This window comes from Hylaeus volcanicus, chromosome 6, assembly GCF_026283585.1.
Source record: "Hylaeus volcanicus isolate JK05 chromosome 6, UHH_iyHylVolc1.0_haploid, whole genome shotgun sequence".
Lineage (NCBI taxonomy): Eukaryota > Metazoa > Arthropoda > Insecta > Hymenoptera > Colletidae > Hylaeus > Hylaeus volcanicus.
This window is the reverse complement of record NC_071981.1, coordinates 16,641,345-16,664,442: the sequence shown is the minus strand read 5'-3', so window position 1 is coordinate 16,664,442 and position 23,098 is coordinate 16,641,345. Positions and strand designations below refer to the sequence as shown.

The following is a 23,098-nucleotide window of genomic DNA, read 5'->3' as shown; positions in this document are numbered from 1 at the left end:
CTCTAATTGATAATTGAAAAAAAAAAACATTATTGACAAACCATGACGAAAGGTCGCTCCGAATACCTAAAAAGGTCATAGGTTCTCCATTCCAGTTTTAGAGAAAACAGTCGTTATTGGTTTCGAATTGTCTTTATTACAAATAACATCTTCACAATTTCTGCTAGAAGTCCTGATGGCAGGTATCCATGCTCCCAAAAATAACACGCATAGTTATCATTTTTACCGAGGTTTTCCAGCGTACTGAACCTAAATGGCGTTAGACTAACTGCCTCGCAAACTGGCTCGTACTGTTCGAACGAAACGGTGTAGAAAATATTCGAATTACAGTGATCATCGTTTTTAAGTGACAATTCTGATACTGGATTCGAGTAATTCAATCATTTCTCTAACGTTCAAATTTATTCAGCTCGAGCGATCAGTCGAGTATCATCCTTTAATGAAAATGAAAATTTGTGTTCGCACTCCTATATACTCGTGAGAATATTATTAATACATTGGCATTATTTTGTCGTTATGTTTCATTCAAAACAAACCCAGATATAGTCTTATTTGGACTATCTTTAATTAGAAAGTGATTTCCTAAAGGGTCTTGATAATTTCTTGAGACATGATTTAAATAACATACGATAAAACTAGTCTTTTGTCACTTGAAAGCGGCAATTACCGTATTGATGCGTATCGACGCTTCATCGATGGTGTCTTTAATAATAAGTTATATAGAAATGTCGAGCTAGTAATTACAGTACTGTGGAAGCAATAAATATCAACGATACTAATTTATTTTGTCAGCGAACGCGTGTGTGTTTTTCTTTCTCGTGGGAATGCAAAGGAAAAAACAAGGCACTTTAGTTAGACGACTACTCGTGTCCTAAAAGTACAATGCACAGTTTTCGGGGCATCTTCTTTCCCTGCCAGTCGTCGTCGCGGTTCTAGGTTTCCAGACTGGCTGAGAGACAAACGTTAGAAACGCATTCGTTCAACGGGCATCTGAAAATCTAGAAATCTTTCTATATACACACATGCTTTACTCACGTTGGTAAAAATGATCATTGTTACAATGAAAGCAAGAGACGAGTTGACATGTCGGCGACCTCGGTCACGATCCTAAGTTTATCCTTTCACTTCCGTCGCGTACTAAATACTCTCGTTGCGCTTATGCGATTTTTACGTCTAAATCTAACGAGCATGCCGACTTTGAACGACGAAATTTGATTTCTCACAACGCGAATATTGTCTGAAGAATGCAAACTATAACGCGTTTCGAATAATCGTGAAATTTTATTTCGTTGAATAGTTGAAGGGTTAATACGATGATAAAAAAGCGCTGCATGCTTCGTCTTCGAAATTATTCGAAGAATATTCCTAAATGAAGCCTTCGGGAAGCTTGTCAGAAGGAAGAAAACCTCGTTCACAATTTACTCTTCGTTCGTCGTGATTTTTATGAGACTAACCTAAGCTTCGGAAGCTTCGCACTAACCGACCCGCGGTTTCACAGCGATTTAGACAAATGAATATATTATAATGGCGAATAGGAGAACGGTATAAATTCGCATAAAACCAGGTGTTTTCAGAAATTATGCATCTTAATTACGCGAAAAGTCAGTTACGTTCGTTGATACTCTTACCTATCTTATGCTTAGTTTCCTCAACCCTCGAACACAGTCATTTAGAAGCGATCAAAGGGTATGCGAATTTCGCGAATATTTAACTCAGCGTGAACAGAATCAGAGACGAGGAAAATTTTATTCGAATAATAGATAATAAATATATCCAACCTACGGTAATTTATTTATAATATTCATTTCACTAGATGGTTCAATTTTATTTTTCATTTAGAGAAATATTTCATTCTACGTAACGAATTGAATATAAATTAGAATTTATTCGAGATTTTTATCTATATAAGAATTTTTGACAATCTATCAATAGAATACATACAAGTCTAAAGGAATTTCCGCTTCGTCTCAGCGAAATGACGGACCTATTTAAATTGACTAACGAAAGCTTTAAATTAGCTAACGAAACGAAAGGTTGCAGATGTACGCGAATTTGGCGTTATGTGTCAACCAGTTTGAAATATGCCGACGATCGTAATGCAAAATATAGCTTGACAACTTAGAAAAGGTCCCCACTGTGGGCAAATGCTGGTCCAGTCTCTTCTCTTACCGAATCCTTATGGATTTACTTTTTCTTTCAATCCATCAACGTTGTCTAAACGAAAAATAAGGCACGGAGATTCGGACCCACGGTCCTCCGATCCAGAGTCGACCGCTTTCCCTACTCAATCAATCTCGCACTTTATGGGTGGTCGTGACACTACAACATTAGCATTTCCATACCATTTCTGTTCAAATTCCATAACCTTACATACACTTTTAACTTATACCGTCTATTGGAGTTGCGAAAGATCTAATTTTTTAAGATAGTACATGACAAAGTTTCGATTCTTAACCTTAAGACGTTTGATGCCTTCCGTTTTTGGATAGTCTTTCTTTGAACCAGGCTAACATCCAACAACGACTCTACATTTTATCCCCTAAGACTCACTCCATCGCGCTCAAACCACAATCTAAGGGATTATACCTAAGTCGTCGAGCTATAGCCTATCCGTTCGCCTGGACATTTCCAATGGCGGTAGTCGAGGATTGAGTAACGATCGATTACGAATACCTTGTTTCGGAAGTAAACGCTAGTTCTGACTGTACAACACGTTTTTCACTGGCACTTGGAAGTTATACGTTCGGAGAAAGGCACAGAAAGTTATGTGTTCTCGTCAGACGCTCGTGTAAGAGATCGCCTGTTTCGTAACAACGTTCTTCTCCCCGTATTTGTGAAGAACATTGTCGTTCGCTATATTCTTCACGGATTCCGCACTGTCCAGTGAACTATTTTCACTATTAGGTCTAGACAGGGCCTCGTTAACGTCCTGTAACTGCGCATTCTCGTAGCTCCTTCTATTCTTCGTGATCACAGACGCGTTAGGAAGCCGGAGATCCTTCCTGATGTACTCTGGACTGGAGTTCCACTGAGCCCCTTCGTAGAAACCCGACTCCGGCGAAAGATCCGACGTCGGCGAGATCGGTGACACCGGAACAGGCAACTGACGACATTTCGGGGACGAAGAGTACTCGTTCGGCGACAAGTTAGGGTCCGACAACGATGTTCCGTTGCCTTCGGATAGCGCGATCTCGTGCTGACGAAGAGGCGTTTGTTTCGGGAACTTCTCCGACTCGATCGTCAGTCTATCGTCGTTCGAGACCAGTATCTCTCTGGTGTCCATTTCGGGGGTCTCTTTAGATCCTTTGGCACAGCCGTTCTTTCTCGGCGCGTTCAGGTGTTCCTTGCTTCCCGTGTGTCGTCCCGTGGCGATTACATTCTCTCTGGTGCCGAGATCCGAGGTTTTGCTGTCCAGAGGAACCAAGAGATACCTTCTGGATCCGCACAGGTTTCTTCTGCAGCCATCGGGGGACCTTTTGTCTTCGTCCAAGCTTCTAAGGATATTTCTGTGGTAGTAGTTTCTTTTGGAGCTGTTCAACGATCTCCTTTCTTCGTCGAGCAACGGGTACCTGATCATACTCCGACGACCATAAGCTGGTCTCAGGAGTATACTTCCCTCGCCAGGTGTCTCTGGCTCTTCGTAGATGATCTCTCGACTGTTCTTCAGGATTTCCCTGTTCACCGCTTCCGGTAGGTGCTGTAGCTCGACCTCGCCCATCACTTGGATATCATCGGACTCTACATCTACGATTTTGTACTGACCGTGCTCTCGGGGCGGGACCGGAGGTCCGTGACAGATCGAATCCCTGTAAGCGTTCCGATAATTCGCCGTCTCGTCGACGCTGTTTTCGCTTCTGATGCTGTCCACGTACGTCAGAGGATGAATTTGATTGTGATTCATCGCGATGACCGGACGATGACCGCAGTGGCACTGACCGTCCGCGCAGGATTCTCCTAGGAGATCCTCGTCGACTATCACACCTGGAAAGTAGTCTATTGCTTAGGGGGTTTTCGTTGATGAGATACGCTTAGGTTCCGGCTGCTCGATAAGTGGATGTTACCGACCCTTTGCTAACTCTGGGACTCAACGGTTCTAGGTCTCGGTCTTTCAGCGAGCAAGTTCAGAAATGTTGCGTACTTTTTACGAGTGACAGTTCGTAACCCAAAGTATCGCCCAACCCTTCCGAACAACGACGAATATCGAATTAGTTCTTTGAGTGTTAATAATATCGGGGAACGTCGTGGAACGCGTGTGGAATGCATGCTTCGTTTTGAATGTCGAGTTTGATAGTCTTAGGAGAACCACCCAACAGCAACATATACCCCAGTCGTAAAGATTATTTAGAAAGTGTGTGTCCTGTATTTATGAATCGATTAGTCGATACCCCTTTACCAACTACCTCCTGATCGCGTCGCTGTCGTGTCGCGGAACGATCTTCGGCGAGGGCGCGACGTCACACGAGCAGAATCAAGACAACACGAGGGACAGACACAAGCACGAAACAGGCAGATCGAAGTCTTCCGTGATTTCTCTATCGTACTCTCGGAACTCGTCGGCCTCGAACAGTTCAGAGAAATTCGTTCTCACGGCCACGGGCTTCCGATCCCGGTATTTATAGCTTCTTCGGCATCAATGGTATCTTTTCGAGACAGGACGAAGAGATCGTCCGACGTGAAAACGGGTCCTCGAACATAGATATCGTCTGTACGATACTCCAGGTCATCCTTTCGTCTTAACTTCGTCTACTGTGGCGATCTATTTCTTTTTGTCTTTACGTTTCATTCCTCGTCTACTTCCTTGCTCTATTTCGCGTACCGGGTTGGCTTAGACTCCCGGGCAGTCGTCGATCGATGGAATGTCAATGTGAAGTTTCGATGATCCTTGACGGACAAGAAACTCCGTGGCATCGGGTTGGCTTACGGTGTTCAATATCACTGGCACGGATTTCGGCTCGCTAGGAATTTTCCGCAGGCCTCCATCTACGGTATATCCAGCACCAAGATGTCAGACAAGAACGAAAGCTGTTCGCAGAGCTATGAAATAGGCAGGCAGGCAGGCAGGCAGGCAGACAAACAAAGAGTTTCAAGCACAAGGAAGCGGAACGAGACGTGCACGGGTCTGTGTGGTTGGTATCGATTAGTTTGATTCGCGTGTGCATCCCAATTAGCGTATGTGGTTAACCTTGCGGTGTCGTTAGTGGTTGTTTTGTAACGTGTTATTGCTCGATGTTTTGCTGATGGATGCACGACGGACATTTTTTAATTGCGCCGGACGTGCCAATCAAGCGAAACTTCGATGTCGTTCAGCGTTTGAAGACGCAGAGAGGATTATTGACTATTTTCGTGGTGCTAAACGCGATTCTACAGCTAAAAAAGGGTTCGGTGGAGGGTGGTAAAAATTGGTTCACTGGGAATATCCACGGTAGGTCATATCGATTATCGTAATTGCTAGAGAGAAACAATTCGAATCGATTCGATCTACGCAAGCTTCCGGTTCCGACTAGTTTAGGATCAAATTAGATAACGATCAACTGTCCGCCCCTGATTGCAAGCGTGTTCGAGCGTTTCTCTCGCGGTGTACATTTATCGGCAAACTAACGCTTTAACTAGACTCTCTTTAACGCTAAATCGTCCACTAGTCGGGCTGATCAACTCGAGAGGCTTACCGTTCCCATGGCGAAGATCTTCCTGGACCTTGTAAAACTCAGCGAGCTCTCTGCCCGAGCACAGAGGCGTGTCGACTTGCGTGGTGCTATTGAACAGCGAGTAATCCACCTCGTAGCTCTGCCTCTCCTTCGAGTACGTGACCATCGGCTCGAATCTGTGACCCCAAAGAATCTCCTGCGGCAGGTAGCTGGATCTAGCCTGAGTGGTCTGCCCGGTGGACTCGATAGTTCCCTCGAGAATGGCCACGACCTCGAATCGGTCCAATAGCATATCCTCGGCGGACATGTTGTAAAACGGTGATTCAGCGTTGATCTTGTGAACGATCATGGTCGGCCAGATGAAGAACAGGTTACCGTTCTGGCCGTCTGTGCCGACGGCCAATTCCTGTTGATTCTGAGACAGTATCTCGCCCTCCTTGGTGGTCCTGGACCTGATTAGTTGCGCGCGAACCGCGGCTCCGATGATGTGACTCTTCTTCCTCATGTCGCCGACACGGAACATGAAGCAGAGTTCACCGTCCCTCTGGCATATCACCGCGTTCCTTGAGAACAGCAACGTCTGGGTCCTCTGCTTGGGCCTGCTCATTTTCGCGAACACTATGCCGACCATGAAGGCCTGGATCATCACGCCAGCTATGCTCTGAATGCACATCACGAAGATCGCCTCGGGACATTCTTCGGTGGTCGAGCGGCTGCCGTAGCCGATCGTGTGCTGGGTCTCGATGCTGAATAGGAAGCAACTGGTGAAGGAGAAGATGTTGTAGATGCAGGGCGTCCAGTTGTTCTCGACCTGTAACGGGGGTAGGTGGCGTTCCTCGAAGTCACCGTGGGTGAAGGCGATCAGCCACCAGATCACCGCGAAGCCCAGCCAGGAGAGCCCGAAGCTCAGGCTGAAGCACAACAACGTCCATCGCCATTGAGTGTCCACCAGGGTCGTGAAGATGTCCTGGAGAAAGCGCAGCGATCGTCTGGAGATGCGGGACTGCAGAACGTTGCATTCGCCATTCTTCAGCACCGCTCGACGACGCAGCTTGCGCGTTGGACCTGCCCTGTACCGGCTCCTGAAAGTTTACAGTGTCTTTAATCGGAGAATGATTAATGATTCCACGAAATGAACATAAGAAATAAGTACACCAGAATCTCGATTATCCGAATGAATGACGATCGGATAAGAGAATTTTTGGATAATAGAATCTTTTGTAGTTTGTTGATGTCGATTCTCGTTGATCCTGTGTGTTGTTTATTTTGAAAGGGACATAAGTTACTTTGTTTTTCAATCGAAATATTCAGTGGCTAAATACATATTAAATTGTTATTGTGACTTATGCCGCTTTCCAAATAAACGATTCATACGTTATTTTTTATTTCAGATTTAACGAAATATATAATCTTCGAAATAATGTGTAACAGAATCATTTCTTTGTCGATCGATCATTCATCGTGGAATAATCTATACACGAGTCATTCGTTATAAAAGTGTGTGTAAGTTCATTTATATCTATTTCGAGATATGAAAGCTTTCGCATTTCAATCAACTGAAAATACTGATAAGAGCCAATTGACTAATTGTATGCTTTTGGTAATCGCCGATAAATCAATTTAGTTGACGTTCAAACAATATAGATATTACTCGAAGCAAAATATGTATTTGGTGATCACCGATGGACCTTTGTCGCTTTCATAACGGAGATAATTGGAGCAATTTAAGAGTCTTAATTAATCTTTATAAACCAATTGTTTTTCGAATGCTGAAATATTCAGACTAATGGTACACCTAATTAAATTTTGTTCTTAAATACTTAAATTCGTACAATATATCACATTTCTATTTTTACATCTGTAAATTTTTCAAGAAATTACTTTCATAATATTAGTTCCATTGAATTTGGATTTGCTTCTTGTATGTTTTTCTTAGTTTACTTAGTTTCTCTTAGCTTATCGTACTTTCCAGTTGTTTTCAATTGCTGTAATACCATTACATTTTTTAAACAAATTATTCTTCTATCTTGTTTTATTTTTTCTATTGAAATTATGGAGATAAGAAACAAGCATTAAAATGAAGTCCTGTCTACATACGAGGGAAAGAGTTACAAACATTTTTATAAACACGATCATGTTTTTAGTTAACGAATGATTTGATTGGTAAAGTACACAGAAATTATAATTAATCTCATTCTTCGAAATGGATTAATAATTGCGTTTCAAACTACCGAACGCGAACTGCATCGTTTTGTAACAATTTTGCAACAGTTTGCTAAAATTAGAGTTGCCTTTGTCAGAAGTTCGTGAACCCGCTGATAACGGAGAGTTTTCATGTTTTTATTAACAAATGACTAATTGAAATCTGTAGTTAATGATCCGTGACTCACGCATAAATACATCTAATTATAATAGATAACAATTGTAAGATTTACATTGCTTAGCATTACTTAGGAGCATTATCCCCATAATTCTTAGAGTCCAAGACTTACTCTCGATTCAAAAGCATTGTTATTTTAAGATATAAATATTATTTCATGATTTACATAGTTATTTTGTCTACTAAACAGCGATGACAAACGTTGCTCGAATTGCATTTGAATTTGTAAACTGGTTACTGTTCTCAATGAATCTTTTTCATCCTAATTACTTATAGTGAACGTTTACGACGAGGATCATTCGTCATGATTGCTGTTACGAATCTCGACAGTCGCTGACTCTATAAGAGCGACGAGCACAATGCTTGTTTACCATAGCCATGAACATCGAATCTGCCCAAGTTTACTCGTTGATTAGAAATTTCCAGTTGATACACCGCGATCACGCGAGTGCACAATTTATGCAGATTAAAGTCAATTATATTTTACACGTGCTCGACGCGCGAAGAAACACGAAAGAGCTGTCTGTCGACGCGTCAATCCTCGTTACACACCTTCCGCCATGCGTAATGCAATATTTTTTCTTGCACAATTCGAAGGAATAAATTACGCGTTTCAATACCAGTAACGCTCGTTGCAAAAATTGTCACCGAGGCCTTCTCGCGGCTTAACTTGACTTTTGTTCACGCCTCGTAATGTATTCCTCGAACAGATCGCGTCGGATTTGAATAACAAATTTCAAAGATCACATTGTTGTTCCAGCGCCGATTGGTTGTTGCCTTTTTAATAACGAATCAACGACGATGTGAAAAAGGCAGCCAAGATTTCCGCGTGATCGAGGAGAATGATTTACAGTAATAATTTGTTTATCGCATTTTCATTTGTTGCATGTGCATACAGAGATGCATTTTCATTAATGAACTCTTTGCAATTCAGCAGCGAGTGTCACTTGTCGTCCTTATTTGCATGGATTTCAAACTTAAAGGGGTACTCTTTGTTTACCACTTTCGAGGGAATCTTCATGAATTTCTTGCAACCAAAGTGCTTGACATAAACTGTTGAACTTTGGTACGTTTATTTATATATGTATATAAAAGATTTTGTTTTTGCAACTATCCTGCCCAATTTATTTCGACGCTATCTACAAAATACAATGCCGTGCCAGACGGATTTACTATATTATACCAAGCAAAATTATAGCACTTAAGATCCAGATATTATCCTAAAATATAAAACATTCAGTTTGCATTCAGAGTGTACATAAGGTTACTTTACTATTTCATTTGCTCTTGAAAAAGTATCGCGAAGATGATGGTTCCCTATATGAAAAAATCTCGGAGCTCAAAGGGTTATAACCTCGACGGGTAACTTTAAGCGAGCGGAAGCACACTTGACTCGGCAAAGAACGGAGAATTTCATCTCTTAGAGTTCACTTCTCAACGAAACACTCATCATTCCATTTTTTTTTTTAAACGTCGCGTTTTTCAAGCGTAACGAAACACAAAAGAATTGCCTGTCACAGAATTAATCATGCCCGACGAGAGAACTTCTGCAGGCTTGGTAATTATTTCGAGAAAAATACTTACGATGGATCTCTCCGCATTGTACGTCATCGTTCTTGAACCTTTGCGACAAACTCGAGCGTCCCGAAATCGCGCCAATTTTCTGTCTCCTTCTCAACGAAATGAGTATCACCGCGAATGATCGATCTCGAGCCGATCCAGTTTCTTTCGGTCATCCGTTCATCGCGGACCGACTGCACTTCGGTTTGGGTGAAATCGACTTGTACGACGTTAAAAAAATTCGATCGACAACTTTATCGGCCCTCCACTGTTGCTACATGCGTCAACTGTCAGCATTGTTTGCACGTGATTCCTCGAGGAAACGCGATTCGTACGCGAGAATAATGCCAGAATCGAGCGAAAATCGATCGATTCATGGGCAGGGATCGTAACGCGACGATTTCATCGTTCATTTATCCGCGGATGCGAGAGTAGAATTCGAACGGGCGCTGACTAGCAGCGCGCTGATTATCGTTGCGACCAGTTCGATGATCCGGCCGAGACTCCTCGTGCTCGCCTTCCTTTCGTACGGCAAAAAGGAAGTCGCCATTTTGACTTCGAATGATACCCGAGCAGCTGTTATCTACCAATTTATTTATTGCCACGCATAGATCAACCGACGAGCCGTTGACACACTGCGAACTCCGTGATTCCACCATCGATCGCAGCTGCAACGATCCCCGACTATTTAAAGACGAATAATCTCTTCTTTGGAGAGGATGATGAAGATTCCTTTCATTTGGATATACTTTATGTCCGAATCTATCGCGTGCACGATTTCATTCGAACGATTCAACAAGATGTAAGCAGATCTGAATTCTTCCGTTATCGTAGAAAGATCGATAAGGATAGTTCGTAATAAGGAGTTGTTTTTCGAGGAAACAGAACAATGAAAGAAATTCTCTGGCCAGTGATTCGCCAAAGATTCCTGAGTTTTGATAAGTTCTATCTACGCTAAAACTTGAATTAAACTTAATTACAAGTACGAAGTAACGAGAAGTGTAATTTCTTTGTTCGAAGACATCGTTGATAAGGGAGTCGGAAACGTGTCCGATTGGTTTGTTTCTATGAGCAAACGTAATAATACTTATAAAAATTCATCAAATATTGTAAATTGAAAATGTGCAACTGGACAAATTATTGGTGGATATCTGTCTTTCATTTTGAATGTTCATCTTTTATTTTAATTTTACTTTTCTTCTTGTAATTCTTGTCATTCTTGCGTTATTAAATTCAGTTATTTCAACGTAAAATAAGAATAAATAATAAATGAAAAAAGAAGTCAGTCCACTCATGAAATAAGAAACATATAACGCTTTATTTTATTCGAGTACAATGGTTCTTGGTGGACTGAGTTCCATTTTGGTTTCGAAGCATACGACTTTTCATTTCACTTTCTCTTTTAATTTCTTTCGACGTAGTAAAACTTATGAAATTTCTATCGAACTATAAACATTTATTTATCTCTAACCATTAAGTACGAAGTTTTAAAAATGTCTGATTAAGAAAAACGCGATAGTACACGCATTTCAGCAGCTAAAGCTCCACCCACCTAATTAATATGAATGCTTTTCATGTACAAAAAAGGGAGAATTCCTCTTATTAAGTTTAATGCCAGTGTTAACAAACAAACGACAGTAAAAGAATGACTGCACAGATATTTGCACGGCATACATTTTTTATTTCAATCTCTACTATTTACGGAAATTCGTTATTTCGAAAATCGGTAAATAAAAATAAAACACAAAACCGAATCGGGGGATAGGTATAGTTACACGTGCATTCGAAGGCGACGGATCGAGGACTGATCGTTTATTGATTAATGCCGAAGGAGTTGACGGCGCGAAGCGGACGATTAATTCGCGGTATTAATGAATAATGATTAACTCCACAATTCCATTAATTAGCGCGGAAGTTATTGCGCAGCGAGAATTCCTATCGGTAGATGTTCGTTGCTGAAATATAATTTACCTGCTTCTGAACGACGCATTCGAGTTCTTGGATAGCTTAACGATTATGGGAGTCGTGGGCGACGCAGGTGGCAGCAGATTTTGTTTCTCTCCGTGATCGGACGACGACAATGTTACGTTGGGTATCGGGCTCTTCGGAATATCGTCCTCCATTTCCTTTCAGTCCTTTTACTTTCGGTTCGGTTCGATCGCGAGTCTCTAAAGGCTTCGTACACTTTGTACTTAACACTCGACTCGCTCTGCTCGATTCATCTTTAGTTTAATCACCAAGTTCCTTCACCGATTCTTCATATATCGTTTCGATCACTTTCCAATACTCGATCTCCGCAAGGCTTCACGCGTTACTGCCCAATTCGTATCACTGCAGCCTCAATTTCTCGCTTTCTATCAAACGACCATCACCCACTGACGGACTTATTTATTTTGCTCGGCAAACACCTCTTCGTGATCTCGTGGTTCTGTTCGCGATCGTAAATAACAAGCTCGCGCACCCATACAGGAAACATTCATGCGACGTGAACACATTCGATGATTTTCAGTATCTTCGGTACACTCTGTTTCTAATCGAATGTCGATAATTACATCTTCCGCGCTGGTATGATTCAGCGACGATAACAATCCTTATCCGGAGAAGTGGGTTGTTGCCAAAACGTTGGGCCTCGGTAGTCAACGAGCAGCGAGGCGTTATATTCCTGTCGTTAATTATCAGATTATCACACTTCGCCGGCCTTTCGTATATCCCGCTCGATCTTTCACACGCTTATCGCGACGATCACAGCCATGGTGGAAAAAGAATACATTTTTATCGATTATCTTTCTCCTTGATGATTCTCTTCAAGGACCGATGAATTTATTTTGCCGCAGCTGCGAAGCCAGCTGAGAAAACTCACCGAGAATCGCGATTGTTAATTAAATCGTCCAAGTTTCTTCCAGAATCAATCTCATCGTTCGAGTCGTCTCTGTATTCGGTGCACCATCGAACAAGTCTGGAATCGGTCGTCGGTTCTTGATGTTCAAGAGTCAACAAACTCACCGCGTGATTTCTCGAAGAAATCGGAACCGAAGCTTATCTTCGACATCTTCGTATCCTTCCGCGGGTCATCGCATCGTACCGCGATTAATTACGAAGATGACAGGTCACTTGTTCTCTTCGAGGTTGGCAAAACGACTGATTGTGGTGGCAAAACCGGATAGCTGCCGAGTTTGCTAGTGGAGGATCTACTGGTGTCCGAGCAACGAAGACGTCTTATATGTACGAGCCAATACCTGACCAGCGGTCTCCACTTATCAGTTACTAACAATAACGTTTGCTCTTTTCATTTGCGAGAAAATGGACTGGTTACGTCACGCGGAACGTTGCAGAAGCGAATCGGTGTCCATTTAGGGCTTTTTTCGCCAGAGTTCCTAATTTCCAATCACCCTATTACATTTCGATGTCTCTTTTATTAATTTCAATCTTTTCGGATTTTCTTCCATCGAATGTTTCGAATGTTTTATTTAAGCATTTCTTTTTATCTTTCGAAAATTTCTTGTCTCTTTCAACGTTATTCGTTTCTCTAATTACTTATTGTTTGTTTTTAGAAAATTAAACAGAGCTTTCCTTTAGGCTTTTGCAGAATATCGCTTATTTGTTGGGACATGACTAATATACAATTTTCTTTGCGTTCTTTCCTTTTTTTAAATATTCTGTCTGTAATAAAATAAATAAAATTATTTCACAGAAGTGTCATCGTTCACGTTTTAAGGATGTTCCTCTTTCTGGTCACGGTTGAGCGCGATCAGAGTATCGCGTCTTTATTTTTATTTACTCGTTTCGATAACTTCTTTATTTTATACATAATGCTTTGGATTTCCCACGTCATCTTCGATTTATCCGTGACATCCTCCCTGTCACTCAACAGTTTTACGTGATTGCGAAACTCACTAGCTCTATCTTTATTGCAGTGATATACGAACGATTAGTGTATCCAATGTGAACTTGACGTGCTCTCTTTGCTCACCGATTAAAAGACTTACTCACAGAGAGAATCAGTGTCGCGTTGCGTCTTCGTTTCTTTCATGTCTTCGCGAAATAAGTGCATTGTAAAGGTATCGTGGTTTTCAAGGTTTCAATATTTGGTTGGAACTTCTGCAGGAATATCCAGATTCCAATCGATCCATAGGGAGTCCACAGTACTCTCACTCGAGTTAGGGTAAACTCAAACCTTGCCTTTGGGGACCATTACATTAATGTTTTAATATCGCAAAATCGAGGATTCTTCTGGGATATCCTCTTTCATGGATAAAGTATTTCCAAAGCTATCTATTTTTGTTTTTTTACAAAGATTGAATCAACAAACTCTAAGCGAAGATCTCGTTAAGATAAATTCATTGTTTTTCTCGTAAAAATTCAGCGGCAGATCGAGATACGCGATCCGATTAACATTGACCGTTTTTATCTGTTTCACACTTGATGTTATGTTATCCTTCGCAATGCGTTCTCACGAATCCGAGGTACTCCAAACGTTTCTCGCGATGTAACACCGACTTCGTTTGACTGACTGAAAGCTGGTGGCATGTCTTATCAACGACTAGCCATCTCCTTATCGGAACCGTACTTCGCTAACCTATGTGCAATCACTGATTGCACGCAAACGTGAGCATTTCGCCTGTCGATGAAAACGGATCCGCTCACAGATTGAAAAGTTCGCGTAAAACGATCTGTGACGTCACAAGTACAGACTCTACTTGAATTGTTCATGTTTATCGAAACGTGACATAGTAAACAGAGCATTCTTAGGTACTGTTCAAACAGCATTGTCTAGATAAATTATGATTGTTCGTATGTTATCTTCGTAAGCAGTGTAACTACAAAATACTTTTAGAGTTTATATTAACGAGTAAAAAAGATTCAGTGAATTTTCTGCAAACGAATATTGAGCGAAAATTTGGAGTAATCGATTTATTCTGTGGTCATCTTTAGTATTTGGTAGTTGATTAACCAAAGAATATTATATTCGACCTCTGAATTCGATGTATTTTTATTTACATAACATACAACAAGTAACATTCTATACGCGCAGGACAAACAATTTTTTGCGCTAATAAAACTGTACTTAATCCTGATAAAAGTTTGTCGGGGCAATGCCGTTGAGTAAATAAACATTTGTTTGTCCTATAAACGATAAAATTATTTACGTACGTGGGTACGCCTGCATAATGTAAATACGCGATATTTGTCGATATGCATGTATGTTGTATATGTATATCTGATATTTGTGCACTGTGTGGACATGTGTGTTATTTGCACGAGAAGATTAGCAAGATGAAAAGCAAATATATATTTTCTTATATTTTCGTATACTTTCGTTTTCACATCGAAATTGCCGTTACTTACGGTCACGATACCTTTTACAATTAAAAAGTATATCGTATTGAAGCGAAGCAGTACATTTGAATGTTAAGTTCGATTAGAGCAAACAGAATCCATTTAAAATTCTTCTCTTAAGAGTTATCCACAACGACTACACTAACTCATTTGTGTTTCAATTAAAAATCGAATCTTAAATATCCTTTTGGAAAACCCTTTATTATAAAGCGGTTTGATCGATTCGCGCAGAAATTCCCACGACTTCGACCCTTTTATTCCTAGCCGAGTGCCAGTTTCGTTACGAACGATTTTTTCACACAGAATTCATCCGCCCCTCTTCCAACGCCTAACTCGATCCATTGTCAATAAATTGGCGCTTCCTTGAAAACGCTCGGGATTCGTCGTGGAAAGAAATTCGAGCCGGAAGGGCTCGATCAACACCGGTAAAACGCTGAATCGCATTAGCCGCCAGTAATTTATTCCATGCGCATTATAATGGCGCTATTCCATAGTGGAAGAGATATCGTGTGTGTCGTTCGTAGGCGTCAATTGAGAACAGTACTAATTCTAGAGAACGGGAGCTCGAAAAGTCTAGTGATTACTGTAGGTATAAATTCGAGTTTTTAAAACAAAGCCTGTTTGTTAACATTATAATACTACTTATTAGATTATTAGTTCCTATTATAATCCCTACGGTCATTACTTCGTCCAGTAAGGGTAACTAAAAATTTACGTGCATGTAATACTTAATTATTTTTTCAAAATGCTCTATGATACCAGGAACCTTTCGCGAATTTGACTACGCCTTCAACATTTTCTAACTTCATAAAATCGTCTGGAACGAAATTAAATTGGTTAACAAAAATCAAGTATGTTCTACCTCTCCGAACAACACCAACCAGCTGTCTCGTTTCTCGCGGCGTCGACCAGAGTTCGATTTTGTTCGGGACACGATGACTTTCGTCTTCTTGCTCCAAGCGGCGTTCACTTTCCCTCTGCTTGACATAACGTGTCACTTCCAAATTTCTGATTGTGTTCGATGTTCTCCTCTCCGCGGATTAGAAGTCGTACGTTAATATCAACGGGCGTAAAAGCTTACTGTCGGTCGAGTCTCATTTCTCATTGCGAGCTGCCTGAGCGTAACGTCGTCGGCTTCGATAACGAGCTTTTAATTAAACTAACGAGATCGGACGAGCCACGAGGTTGAGGCACACGAAGATTTTTCGTTTTCACGCGGCGCGCCCAACGAAGTGCACGCAATAGTTTTTGAAAAACCGTCGATTCCCCTGAAGAAGTCGGTGCTTCTAAACGTTTTTATTCGTTCCTTTTGCTCGTACATTGGATTCTGTTTAACGAGCTTCTAATTAAACTAACGAAATAGAACGTGAAACGACGTCGAAACGTTTCGAAAAGCTGTTACTCGTCTAGTATTCGAGAACTGCCAAAATTCTTACTTTCTCAGAGACGAAAATACAGGAGAGTTTATTTTTTCTGGTATTTGGAGTAAAGGGAATTGCGATTATGTCACAATTGAACAAAACAATCTGGTTTTTGTTCAAATTAGATGTAAGATATAAATAGAAATATCTTTCCACGATTTCAGATTTGAACAAAAATTGCCGTGGATTATATGCCGAGATAATCATAATGAATTATGAAAATGCATTCGCAAGATTCTTATACGCGTTTGAAGATATTCTACAATATTTGTTATTTTTACGAATTTCAAAAGGTAACATTGAAAATATATGTATTTACGGTATAGAATCAGGTAATTCAAACATTTTTGTTCTACATTTTGCAGAAATTTGCTTTTCCCAAAGGATAATTTTGCAGTTTCTGTAGACAATAACATCATAAATGACTTAAGTATATCTATTGCATGTTTGATCCTCTCAGATAAACATGACAGATTAGACACGCAGTTGATAATTGGATCACTATATGTAGCTCGCGTCACACGAGTACATATTTCATTTACTTCAGTTGATATTCGACTTATCGCGTATCAAGTTCATACATGCTCGACTAAGATACCCATCAGTGTTTTTCGTAAAATCTTAAATTTGTAAATAAGCGTTGACGAAACATACTAAGTAACGTAAAAACTTCTTGTTGACAGAGTTAATATACTTTTAATATTCAACGTTTCGACCTGTTGTGAAAGCATTCTTTGAAAACTATAAATTCATAAATTATATTACAACTTATTGCAAGAAAAAAAATACTACAAATTTCTTGTTACGAACTAGAGAACGTAACGAAAGATGGGTTAACAAACAGGAGAACCTCACCCATTATACTTTTTCCCGTTATAGTTTTTCCTTCGAGCCTCCAAAATCGAATTAACGTTCAACCTTGGACTTCGTGGCTCAGCCGTGATTAAAGAGCTATTAGAACTATTAGAAGTCCCACGATAAAGCGGAAGTATTCGCGAAGATCCGCGCGGTATCATATTTCGTCCAGGAAGCGTGAAATCTGATACAACCCGAGTTTCCGCGGTTAATTCTAGTTACACAGATTAATCTGCCACTGACGACCTTTTGGGTCGGGCAACCTGGATACGAGCCGCATAACATTTTCAACAATTGTCGACTGCAATGATCTCGCTGACTAGAACTACGAGACTAGAGAGCTCCATAATTTTCTTAAGGTACGCGCACGAAATAAATCATATTAATTCGTTAAATAATTCAGTTTCTCGCAAAAACAAAAGTAAATCTGACATTTCGTCTCAAAATTTCTTGAAAAGCAGTTGTAGTTAGTTTGTAATCCTTGTGTTAAATTTACTTGAAACGGAAGTTCGCCAGTACGAAAGTACAGTACAGAAACTCTGGCAAAATTAAAGTATAGCTATTTTGATAAATGTTGCAAACGATTTTAAACGTGAAGATTTTCATAGAAATTTTAATTTTTGTATTTTCAATAGTTCTTATAATTTTAGGAGCACGATGAGGTATAAACGGGATTCTTTTCACCCCTAAAATTGTCACTTATAATAAATAATATCAGTGTGGCTAGATTGACACATTCACCTAATTCTGAAAAATTCCAGATTTTTCTATTAACTTATAGTAAACTATTCCAAATAACTTCTCCCCTAATAATTTTGACATAGAACCTATAGATTGTGAACATTAAGTATATTCAATTACGACCAATTATTACGGAAACAGTCGCAGTATTTTCATCTAAAAATTAACATATAGTAGAAGAAAAGAATGAATCTGCTTATAAAATGACAGAACGATCTACCGAATAGAAACATTACAGGAAAAAAAAAAGACTAAATGTGACCTACTTTTTCGGCCCACAAGGTAAAAAGCCCCCTTGAGACGAAAAACAACGGATCGACGAGCCTTCGCGAAGGTTATTCGACTCATTTGCAAATTTTGCAACTCGGTTACGCAGCCCGCATGTATAACGCGTTTCCAGTCCCTGATAAATGGCGACGGTGGGTTTGCTAAACGTTAATTACAGGTAAAGGGTAAACAGAACGACGCGGATGTAGCAGATAGGGACTCGTTAATCAGACGGCCTCGCGATGGCTGAGAAATATATTGCATCGCATGGACGTTAATAGAACGCTGCCCGATAAATTGCACGTGTCTGGTAATAAAAGCTGCGACCGTAAATACCACGGGCGAATAATAATTATGAAAAATGCTGTCTCTGGCTCTCGCATACGAGACGGTGGAATTGTTACGGCTGTAAAGAAAAGGCTTGGCGAAGGAGAAAGTTTCCTTTGCTGGCTGACGGACGATTACAGCGGATTACAGATTTTTGTAGTCACGATATTACAAGATTCTATGTTCTTCGCGTTTGTGCAATTTTAGATTTACTCGAGGACATTAGGTTCATTTTTGGAAGTGGATCTGATAAATTACACGCGGTGATTTTTCTATACGCTATGTTCTGTCGAAATAGAGACGGGTTGAATTTTGTTCGAATAATGAATGACGAATGGAAAACACTATATTTGCAATGTTTGTTTCGTTGAGCAGTCTATCGACTAAGAAGGAAATATTTAAGCGTGCCACTCCTTGTATTTGCATCAAATTTGACATGCAACATTATTTTTGGATGGATAGACCAAGTGTAATGATCTTTATCGACTATAATTTACAGTTGCTTAAAAAATTGACGTTGATGATTCGAGTCCATGTTGGATCAGTTCTCGTTTTTATGTTATTTTATGTATGCGAAGAATCCATGCATCAATATTTTGCTATCTTTTGCAATTGGAACAAAATCAGGATTATTAACAAATCAATTGACTTGACATTGTAGGAACATACGTATTTCTTTTCAGTGTTGACAAAAACACATTTTTGGTAATTGATAGCTAATCTGGTAACAAACAAGTCGTAAATCGGTCGACCCAATGGTTGTTTTTTGCTGGTGTCGTAGAGAAAATAATTAAAATTTTTAATCTTTTTTCTTTGATAGTTTGATTTATTGCGTACTTGCAGTCAGATCATCCATCAATGAGCAGAACTGCAACTTCAGAAACGTCTTCAGAAAGGAATATACTATTTACAGTGTAGAAAATTGAATTTAGTTAATAAATCTCATTTTTTAGAAATGCCTTTCAAATTCGAGAAGGCATCAGCTGCTCATGGAATTCTTCTTTTAGGATTTCTTTTCAATATTTAAAATAAAACCTATCCAACGTGCGTTCAAACTATCGACCTCCATATTGTTGTAATTAATATTTCTACTCAAATATGGCCTCAAAATTCCCTTGTGAGCCTTCCACTCGTTTAATTTTAAATATAGTTTCATTTTACAATACGAATTGAAGTTTGTATTGAACAAATAATGCACCTAACGTTGGTTATCTTTTATTCACTGTTTGAATTTTTATCTGGATAAGAATTTCGCTGCTCATCTCTGTGTTATTCCTCCAACCACCTGACTTGCACGACATGATTAATATTTTTGTCTGCCTATTTAGAGCCGCAAACTGCATCTGGCGCCAGAAGACGTCGACAATGAATCCCACAAACAAAACGTAACCGTTTTCTGCCGAGAATGATCTACGTCAGGGTTTCTCAAACTGCATTTTCTCACGGTCTCTTCAAATTCTGAATAAGGGCAAATTTTTAACGTGCTTCTTAAAATTTTTAACGTGCTTCTTAAAATTTTTGACGGACCTCCTACGGCACAATGAAACATTTATTTATTGAATATAATACAAATCAGTTTCTGAAACATAAAACTTATCTTTTAACAATATTTATTCACAATGAATAGTCCCATATTTTTATGACTTCATTTTCTGTTACATTATTCACTAATTACCGAAACAGTGCACCAATAATAAATATGACAAAAATTAACGAATTGACACGAGTCTCCTTAGAATGTTTTTCTAGCTGTAGAATAATAATCTATTCAGCTGAATAACATTTAAAAAATCCGTAGTACTTAACTTTCAAGTTATACTGTTTCATTGCAAACAAGGAATCTAATAAAATTGAATTTTATGTGTCTTTCACAAAAGCTGAATAAAAAGCAATGAAAGTACTAAACCTAAATATCATGAAATTAGTTTGAACGTTCATAAAGACTTCTACCTTTTAGTGCTGCAATTTAAAAGTTTCTTCTATCCTGAGAACAATATCTTAATTATATATTATTAATTTTTTCTTTAGTTTGAGAAACTCTGATCTAAGCTTTCCGACAAAAACTGCCTTGAAAACGGGATGCATGATTCTTACACTGCCACTGTTTTCTTTGGTAATTGGCACGCGATTATATCAGGATTGCTTGAGTCAGTAATACGTTGACTTTTTGCATGCAGAGTAGAAATTTCCGGCCTCGTGGTATCCTCTCGAGCCCGAATCGAGGAAGGATGTTCACGTCGATAGAAATCTCTGTTAGATAGGTCCTCCATACTAATGTATACAGTGTTCGCTAATCCCAGGTATAACCGAAAATAGGCTGATTAATCATACGAAAAATGTTTGTAATTAGCTTTCTTTCTGATTAATTTAAAGAAAACAATTTAACCTTTTCAGAGCTAAAATTATAAGTCCGAAATAAATAAAGACTTTATCAATCGTATCTATATCGATGAAAAAAAAAAGGAAATTCTTTTAGAGGAAGATTGTAGATATTTCAGGATTTTTACAGTTGACACGCGATACCAGTAGAACTGTCATCGCTGTGATATCAGCGGTATCGAAGTTATATTTGTACTGCTGCGACTGCACGTAAACGTGGAAATATGCATGTAAACGTAGAAAATTGTTTCTTAAAAGTCAAGCTTAAAAATGATGCACTTTACTTTTATATTTAGACGGATCGTCAAGAATGTGTTGTACGAGATGATTACTCTTAACATTCGCAGTTCAACTTTTATGGATAAAGTGACAAAGTAATTTTACTTATAAATGTATGATGTTTCTTTTAGTACTGCGATGGAGCATAAAGGTCTGAACAATTTTTATATTTATAGTTGTACTCCATTCGCGAGAAAGATGACTATTTCCACTCATCCGGAATAAATCTCCGCAGGAGATAAAAATCGTTCCTGGCATACGCCGTTATGCTCTACATTTACATCAAATTTCACGCGAATTAAAATTTTCGTGTTCGAGCAGTGGTGACCTATTTTTCCTAGTAATACCTTTGCAAGCGGTAGCGTCACTTCCCAGGAGACCGTGTAAAATCATATGATCCGAATTTTCAGGTCACACACGCACCTTCGTTATAATTCTCTACTTTTTAAACCGGGTCATAATTTTGTTCCTGCTGAGTCGCGACGATTTAAAGCGGACTCAGCATTTTGTCAGTTGTGGTGTGAAATTTCATTTATGCCGCTGACGTTAGTCTTTCTCAAGGTGTACCGCGAGAAGGTTATATACTGTTGAAGTTACACGTCTTAGGGAATGTGTTGGATATCTGAACAGGAGCATGGAATTCGCGTGATATAAAATGTTTATGAAATTTAAAAAAAAAAAGGATAGTCGATCCTTATTGGGATTTTTCGATATCAAGAGTTTTCTCCTTTCTACACACATTCCGTACAAATTCCACATTTATTCGATATTTTTTTCACACATTCACATTTCGCATGTGCAAGTTCTACTTGTTTTGATTGTTAGGGCGAGGGTTGTAAATAATATTCCGTTACGGACGGACTAAAATGGTTCTAAAACATTTGCGGGAACTATTACGAACAGAGTGGAACGATATTAACCCATGAACAATAAAAATAAAGATTTTTTATGCAGCCGTAACAGCATACGTACGAATAGGATTTTCAAACTGGATTTTCTCGAAAACTAAGATTTAAATGAACAAATTTTATTCTATATTTTGTTCTAATTTGTCAATAAGGAACCACCTCGTGCCCACTAGTACATGTTATTCAGTCGCACCTTGTATAAAAATATAAACTTGCATAAACATCCGCAGGCTAGTTATTAGAATTAAACAAAAATGTATATGTCGAATTGAGTAACCGCCTCGTTTTCGAAGTCGGGCTTAAAAAGGTGTTCCCAGTGTGCGACAGTGTATTATATATGTCTACTTTGTCAAGTGGGTGTGAGCGTAAGAGAGACTGGAGCAAGTAAACTAGTAAACAAATAGAATGTCCTTAAGTAGGATGCCATAGGGGCATAAGCAGTAGAATTTCGCGTGTGTTGTATTGCCAAACTAGATATTGAATTAGGAGAAGATCTCTTTCTTCAGCTTTTGATCGACAAAAGCCTTTCATTTTTCTGGACAACTCGTGTTGCGTATGTTAGCGTATAAAAATATAAGAAAAATTGCAAAGAGACTGACCTGGTGGAGTCTTGCCGACCGACGCCACCGATGCTGCTGCTCTGAGTGCTGACCCTGACGAGGGTGACGTTCCTCGGCAGACTGGACAAGGTCCCAACGTTCCTGTGCCCGAGCAAGGGTGAGTCGGCTGCAATCGGGTTCTCCGGGGACGTTTGCTGTCCTCGAACCTCGGTATCTTTTTCCTCCTCCTCCTCGATGGTGCCCGGTAAACGAAAGAGCTTTTGCGGCTCCTCCATGTCACTCGGTTTTCACTTCACGTACGAATCCATCGGGACCGTCAGGCTCGTTCTTCTCGCTCGTCGATTCTTCTGTCTCGCGGCTTCGTTCACCGACGTCTCCCGTCAATCTCGCGAACACACGTTCATTACGTGCCCTTTCTCTTCGTCGTTGCTCCTGAACC

The 23,098-nt window shown here is 39.7% G+C and overlaps 1 protein-coding gene across 3 annotated transcripts; it reads right to left on the bottom strand.

Annotated features, from left to right (window-relative positions):
* Nucleotides 1-113: 113 nt before the first annotated feature.
* Nucleotides 114-22,934, bottom strand: LOC128878155 (uncharacterized). Of its 3 annotated transcripts, none has more exons than XM_054126104.1 (3): nucleotides 22,699-22,934; nucleotides 5,667-6,727; nucleotides 114-3,981 (listed from the first exon to the last, which is right to left on the bottom strand). In XM_054126104.1, the coding sequence occupies exons 1-3, from the start codon at nucleotides 22,932-22,934 to the stop codon at nucleotides 2,777-2,779; spliced, it is 2,502 nt and encodes an 833-aa protein (XP_053982079.1). In that variant the 3' UTR covers nucleotides 114-2,776. The 3 variants fall into 3 exon arrangements, with proteins under 3 accessions (XP_053982079.1, XP_053982080.1, XP_053982081.1); XM_054126105.1 differs by lacking the exon at nucleotides 22,699-22,934 and adding an exon at nucleotides 11,557-14,060; XM_054126106.1 differs by lacking the exon at nucleotides 22,699-22,934 and adding an exon at nucleotides 9,610-10,040.
* Between the last annotated feature and the right edge of the window lie 164 nt (nucleotides 22,935-23,098).

What these genes read in the sequence shown, in the direction of transcription:
- LOC128878155 (XM_054126104.1), bottom strand. Translation starts at nt 22,934, where the DNA reads ATGGAGGAGCCGCAAAAGCTCTTTCGTTTACCGGGCACCATCGAGGAG. An exon ending in GGTCGGCAAGACTCCACCAG is followed by an intron (nt 6,728 to 22,698) that starts GTCAGTCTCTTT and finishes GTAAACTTTCAG; the next exon opens with GAGCCGGTACAGGGCAGGTC. An exon ending in AGATCTTCGCCATGGGAACG is followed by an intron (nt 3,982 to 5,666) that starts GTAAGCCTCTCG and finishes ACTACTTTCCAG; the next exon opens with GTGTGATAGTCGACGAGGAT.